This window comes from Monocercomonoides exilis (genome assembly GCF_001643675.1).
Source record: "Monocercomonoides exilis strain PA203 chromosome Unknown scaffold5-2102611, whole genome shotgun sequence".
In the NCBI taxonomy this organism is placed as follows: domain Eukaryota; phylum Preaxostyla; order Oxymonadida; family Polymastigidae; genus Monocercomonoides; species Monocercomonoides exilis.
In genome coordinates, this window is record NW_027150550.1 from 1581437 (window position 1) to 1587500 (window position 6064).

Genomic DNA, 6064 nt, shown 5'->3' on the forward strand with positions numbered 1-6064 from the left:
ATGGTAGTATTGATCGATTATTCTTGTTCGTTAATTTAACTTTCATTTCGAAAGACTTTACACTTGAAAAGAAAGTGATTTGATCATGGAATCATCATTTGCAACTAATGATTGGATAAAACTCCAACAAAGCATAAGATTGGTTCAAACTCAGATTTATGAATTATCCACTGTTCGCAAAGGAAAGGTCAGTATTTCATGAAAGTTCACTTTCATTTTTTATGTAATATTTTAAAGAGTGTTTACAGGAAAAGAGGTAATCTGTTTTATCCAGAAGGATCAGTTGAATCATTTCGAGATGAAAAACAAAGGTATTAATCAATTTTTGAAAAAATTGAATCAAAGATAGCATTTGTTTCATAGAAAATTAAAACAACTGCAGTCACAATTATCGCGGGATGAAAATCTGAAGGGAAAAAATGATGCAAAATAATTTTGAAGTAAGACAACAAATACATCTTTATGATTTCCAGCTGAAGATCAATTATGTTCACTGACGATTATAATTATAGGAAAAAGAAAAGTTTGAACACCTCGAATCGCAGATTCATCCAGTTTAACCAATAATTTTAAAGTGAATATACATTTTTTCACAAGTCCGAAAATTATAACACCAGTTGCTGATAATTTATTTTGGGTATTGATTCTAATTACATGGGATACTTGTATATTTTCTTTTTATTTTGAAGTTATTTGATCAAAGTATTATTTATTTTTTATTATCAAAAATTACAAATTATGCTTGATATCAGAAATTCGATTTCATTATTATATAAATATTTTCGAAATTTTTTTGTGAAAATATTTTATTCGTTAAAATGGTATTATAATTGCATTATTTTGTAATATTGAATATATTTTTATTGATTTATCAAGGTTCAAGCACAAAAAGCACCTGCAAATCCCGCTGTTGTTAAAAGTGAAAAACCCAAAAAGGCTATCAAGTCCAGATCATTGAGAGCTGGACTGCAATTTCCCGTCGGTCGTATCCATCGTTTCTTGAAAGACAGCTTGTCGCACAGAGGAAGAGTTGGAGCAACTGCTGCTGTTTACTCTGCTGCTATCCTTGTATGTAATTCAAAATTCATAATTGGAATTAAAAAATTCTTTAATGTTGTTTTTTAATTTTAGGAATACTTAACCGCAGAAGTGTTGGAATTGGCCGGAAATGCTTCAAAAGGACTTAAAGTGAAAAGAATCACACCAAGACATCTTTTGTTGGCTATTAGAGGAGATGAAGAATTGGATCAATTAATTAAGGCGACAATTGCTGGTGGTGGTGTGATGCCTCACATTCACAAGGCTTTGATTGGACCAAAGGCAACCAAAGAAGATGAAATTCGTCAAGCATAAATGTTATCATGAATTTCTGTCAACTCCTCTTTATATAATTTATCGTTTTTTTAAAAACGTTTCAATTTCCTTTTTATATAAAACACTTTTAAGAAATTTAAATAATCACATTTTTGCGATCTAAATACATAACTGAGATATAAAGTTTTTTAACAAATTTCAATTCCTCACCTTGTGAAATTTCTGAAACTAAAGTGATTGGAGGAATTTAAAATTTAAATAAATAATTTTACATTGCTTCGAACTGTCATATTAGATTTTGTTTCTTTAAATTTTGTTATTAAATGAATATTTGGAAATCTGGAATCTCGGAATTTCCAAGTAAGAGGCCTAAGACATTCAGTAAACAAGCTAAATTTGATATAGGTGAAGATAAATTGAAAAATGCTCGGCAAAAAGTTATATTGAAGCAAAAAAGTATGAAAACTTATATTTTTTGAATTTTCAAAAAATCTTGCATAAATTTAAAAAATTAGAACCATCTTCTTACACACTTCCTCCATTAGAGCCAACTAACTTTGAACGTTCCAAAGAATTGAATGGAGAAAAAGGAAATTTTCCAAACAAAGGCGATCATAGTTCTCAAATAATAAATTCGTTTGAATCTTCGATGAAAACGACACAGTATCAAAAAAGACATCACCTTACGACGATTCAGTCAATCGGGCAAAGACAAGATATCATTCCTCCCACAAAGCCAAGGACTGTTTCCCCAATCCCAATAAGATTAATATCCTCACCTTATTCCACACAAATAAGGCCAATATCTCATCGAAAATCGTCTTTTAAGCCAAAAACTCCACGCTTTGTGAATCTGCTTGCACCTTCGCAAAAGCCTTCTCCGCCAACAACAAGCCGTCTTTCATTGTCTCGAGAGCAAAAACCACGCTCCTCAAGAAAGTCGAGGCCTCTCCCTTCTCGCTATTCAAATACGAGGTCTCATTCACAGCTGTCAACGAGCTCTGCATCAAGCTCTTTTTGTGAGCTTCCCTCAAACAGCGCAAATTCTACAACTGAAGGAGCGTATCCAGAGCTAAGCTCTATTTCTTCTTCTTTCTATGACCAGTATGCAGAAGCTGAAAGCATCTTCAACGACATTCCGCTTCTTTCTCCGTTTGACTCGTTCGAAAGCTCGCTCGCCATTTCGCCGTCTGCTTCTCCCATTCCATCTCCGTTTTTCCCTTCGCAAGTCGCATATGCCTCGGCATACCCTTCTTCTTCTGCTTCTGCTGCTGCTTCTGCTGCTGCTGCTTTGTTTTTCCATCCTTCTCCTCCTTCATCATCACCACCTTCTCCTCCTCTTCCTTCATCATCCGCTTCCTCTTCTTCTTCCTCCTCTTCTTCTTCTTCTCCTTCTTCTTCTTCTTCTTCTCTCCTCCCACCCTCTCGCCCTGTCCTTCTCTGCAACATCAACAAGACATTCCTTTATTTGCGCCTCCGAATCATTTCATTCATCCGCTCCTTCTTTTATCACCCGCTTTTCCCTTCCTCAGATGAAGACGCTGTTCCCAATGCTTCTTCAATGTCGATGCTCAACAGAGCCATCCGAATGGCTTTTGAAATAAAGAAAAACGAAGCAAACTCTGCTGCTTCTGCTTCCGGTTCTTCTTCTTCTGCAAAGAATCGAAGTCATTCTTCATCTTTTTCCGGTTCTGAGCTCGGCTTGCCTGCTCCTTCTCCTTCTTCTTTACCTTCTCCTCAATTCATAACTCCTCCTTTGTCTTTGGCTTCGACGCAAGTTTTCAATCAATCACTTCACATTCCTTGTGGCAATGCATCATCATCATCATCATCATCATCATCATCTTTCTCTTCTCCTGTGCAATCATTGAATAACACATCATCATCTTCTTCTTCTTCCTCTTCTTCCTCCAATGAACCAGACTCCAACTGCAGTTCTCTTTCATCCACACACAATTCACAGCTGATGATTCCTCTTCCTCTTTCAGAGCAACACACACCAACACTCACACCTCCTCCTCCTCCTCCTTCTTCTTCTTCTTCTTCTTCTTCTTCTTCTTCTTCTTCTTCTTCTTCTTCTTCTTCTCTTTCTCCTCCTCTTCCTCCTTCTCACCTTCCTCCTCCTCTTCCTCTTTCTTCTCTTCCTCTTAAATCATCATCTTCTTCTTCCTCTTCTTCCTCTTCTTCTTCTCTTTCTCTCACCCCCTCTTCTTCTTCTTCCAAGCTCTCTTCCCTTCTCAACAAAACACCAACCACTCAACGTTCCTCTCTCTCTTTCAATTCGCCTCATTCTCCTCGTTCTTCTCGCTCTTCTCATTCAGCCAGATCCAATTCAAGAACACCTCACAAAAGCAGAAGCAAATCGCTTTCTTCTGTTCGAAGACCTTTCACCGCTTCTCCTTCTCCTTCCTCCTCCTCCTCTTCCTCTTCCGCTTTCCCCCCTTTTATACCTTCCTCTTCTTCTTCCTCTTCTACTTCATTTCACCGTCTCTCAAGCACTTCCTCTTATCCTTTTCCTCCTCCTCATTCTTCCTCCTCCTCCTCCTCCTCTTCTTCTTCTTCTTCTTCTTCTTTCTCTTCTTCTAACAAATCTTCTTCTAACAAACATCATCACCTTTCTTCTCCTCATCTTTCTCGCTCTTCAAAGCCAAAAGCAAAAACGAACACAAAAACAAACTCGAAACAATATGAAAAGCGATCAAATAGCATTTCCTTTGAAGATGGAGGTGAAATGAATGTTTTTCCTTCTTCTTCTTCTTCTTCTCATTCTCATTCTTCTTCTCCTTTTCCTTCATCATCTTCATCATCATCTTCTTCTTCTTCTTCTTCTTCACTTCCTTTTCATTCTCCTCCACTTCATCAAACATTTCCTTCTTCTTCTTCTTCTTCTTCTTCTTCTTCTTCTTCTTTCTCTTCCTCTCTCACTTTCCTTCCAAGCGACTTGAACAAAACAGCACAAAAAGACAATGAAATTCCTTCTCTTTCTTCTTCTCGCCATTTTCAGTCTCTTCCTCTTCCTCTTCAATCTTATCAAAATAATCAAAATAATCAATTTTATCCATTTTTCCCTTTTCAATCTCGAAAACCTTCTCTTTCTCTTTCTCTTTCTCTTCTTCCTCCTTCTCTTTCTCCTTCTTCATCTCTTTCTCACTCTCTTCCTCTTCCTCTTCCCCCTCTTTCCTCTTTCATTTCGCTCAAAAACGATGGAAAAGAAGGTATTTCTCTTTGTTGTGTCTCCATTCGTTCTCTCATCTCCCTCACTCCCTTTGAGCCTTCTTCTTTATCCACTTCTTTTTCTCCTCCTCCTCCTCCTCCTCCTTCTCCTTCCTCCTCCTCTTCCTCTTCTTCTTCTTCTTCTCTTTCTCTTTCTTCCTCTTTTCCTTCTCCTTTCTCTTCTCCTTTCCCATCTTCTTTCCCTTCTCCTTATTCTTCTCGTTCTGCTTCTATTTCTCTATCTTTGTCTCAATCTCAATCTCTTCCTCCTTTTCTTTCTTCTTCTCTTTCTTCTTCTCTTCCTCCTCCTCTTCCTCCTCCTCTTCCTCTTCAATCATTAAATTCGTCTCTTCCTTCTTCTTCTTCTTCTTCTTCTTCTTCTTCTTCTTCTTCTTCTTCTTCTTCTTCTTCTTCTCTTCCTTTTCCTTCTTCTTCTCGTTCTGTTCATTTCAACATTCCACAAGCACAAACACAAACACAAACCAATCAAAATCTTCTTGTCTTCCAACAAAGCTGTTATCAACCAAATTCTCTTTTTGTTTTCAATTCACCTTCCAATTCTTCTTATTCATCATCTTCTTCATCATCATCAATAACATCTTCTTCTTCTCTTTCTCCTTCTTCATTTTCTCCTTCTTCCTCTTTCTCTTCTTCTTCTCCTTCCTCTTCTTCTCCCTCTCCTTCTCCCTCTTCTCCTTCTCCTTCCTCAAATGTTTATTCCCGTCTTCCTCATTCCTCTCCCATCACTCCTTCTCCTCCAATGAGCTATTCACCCACCCCTCCTTCTGCTCCTTCAATGACAACAACTTCTTCTTCTGAGATCAGACGAAGATACAGACACAATTCGAGTTCTTCTTCAAGTTCTTCTTCCTCTCCTTCTTCCTCTCCTTCTTCCTCTCCTTATTCTTCTTCTTATACTTCCTCTTCATCATCTTCTTCTTCCTCTTCTCCTTTTTCTTCCTCCTCTTCTTCCTCTCCTTCTTCTTCACTTTCTCTTTCTCCAACACAAACATCTGTCATCACATTCCCAGTGACTGCAATATCTCCCTTTTCTTCTCCCAGACAATCCTTCGATTATTCCAATCAACCTCATGCTTCCATTTCTTCTTCTTCCTCCTCCTCCTCTTCTTCTTCTTCATATCAACTTTCTCCTTCCTCTTCCTCTTCCTCTTCATTCCATCGTTCATCTCGTGATTTTTCATCATCATCTTCTTCTTCTTCCTCTTCTTCTTCTTCTTCTTCTTCTTCTTCTCATCCTCGTTTCCATTCTCGTTCTCATTCTCTCTCTCCCTCTCGCAACATGTCACACACTCAATTGCGCCATTCGTTTCGTCTTCCTCTTCTCTCTCAAACAAATCATGCAAGTCGATCTTCCACTAACATTACACCTTATTCCTCTTCTTATTCGTCTTCCTCTTCTTCTTCTTTTTCCTCTTCCTCTTCTCTTTCTTCTTCTTCTTCTTCTCACAAACACTCTTTCTTTATCCCTTCTCCTTATGAACAGCCAGTCAAAATACCCGTTTTCCCTTCTTCTCCT

General features: G+C 37.8%; 3 protein-coding genes across 3 annotated transcripts in view; all 3 read left to right on the plus strand.

Annotated features, from left to right (window-relative positions):
* Positions 1 to 5: 5 nt before the first annotated feature.
* MONOS_18552 (uncharacterized protein) lies at positions 6 to 744 on the plus strand. The gene is made up of 4 exons (XM_067871582.1): positions 6 to 187; positions 238 to 311; positions 364 to 523; positions 576 to 744. Exons 1-3 carry the CDS (start codon positions 86 to 88, stop codon positions 431 to 433), a joined length of 246 nt encoding a protein of 81 aa, XP_067734396.1. The 5' UTR covers positions 6 to 85; the 3' UTR covers positions 434 to 523; positions 576 to 744.
* Positions 745 to 797: 53 nt separating this feature from the next.
* MONOS_4284 (Histone H2A) lies at positions 798 to 1581 on the plus strand. Its single transcript, XM_067874345.1, has 3 exons — positions 798 to 821; positions 877 to 1068; positions 1132 to 1581. Exons 1-3 carry the CDS (start codon positions 819 to 821, stop codon positions 1351 to 1353), a joined length of 417 nt encoding a protein of 138 aa, XP_067734397.1. The 5' UTR covers positions 798 to 818; the 3' UTR covers positions 1354 to 1581.
* Positions 1582 to 1637: 56 nt separating this feature from the next.
* MONOS_4282fu4283 (uncharacterized protein) overlaps positions 1638 to 6064 on the plus strand; it is a gene marked incomplete at its 5' end in the record, with an annotated part of 8650 nt that continues 4223 nt past the window's right edge. Inside the window, 2 exons of the mRNA XM_067874344.1 lie at positions 1638 to 1770; positions 1830 to 6064. The exon at positions 1830 to 6064 is cut by the window's right edge and continues 4223 nt beyond it. Coding sequence (XP_067734398.1) covers positions 1638 to 1770; positions 1830 to 6064 — 4368 coding nt within the window. The remainder of the gene's footprint in view (positions 1771 to 1829) is intronic.

Excerpts from the sequence above, each read along its gene's own strand:
- MONOS_18552 (XM_067871582.1), top strand. The coding sequence starts at position 86 with ATGGAATCATCATTTGCAACTAATGATTGGATAAAACTCCAACAAAGC. Across the intron at positions 188-237 it reads CCACTGTTCGCAAAGGAAAG|AGTGTTTACAGGAAAAGAGG; the intron begins GTCAGTATTTCA and ends AATATTTTAAAG. Across the intron at positions 312-363 it reads TTTCGAGATGAAAAACAAAG|AAAATTAAAACAACTGCAGT; the intron begins GTATTAATCAAT and ends TTTGTTTCATAG.
- MONOS_4284 (XM_067874345.1), top strand. Across the intron at positions 1,069-1,131 it reads TTTACTCTGCTGCTATCCTT|GAATACTTAACCGCAGAAGT; the intron begins GTATGTAATTCA and ends TTTTAATTTTAG.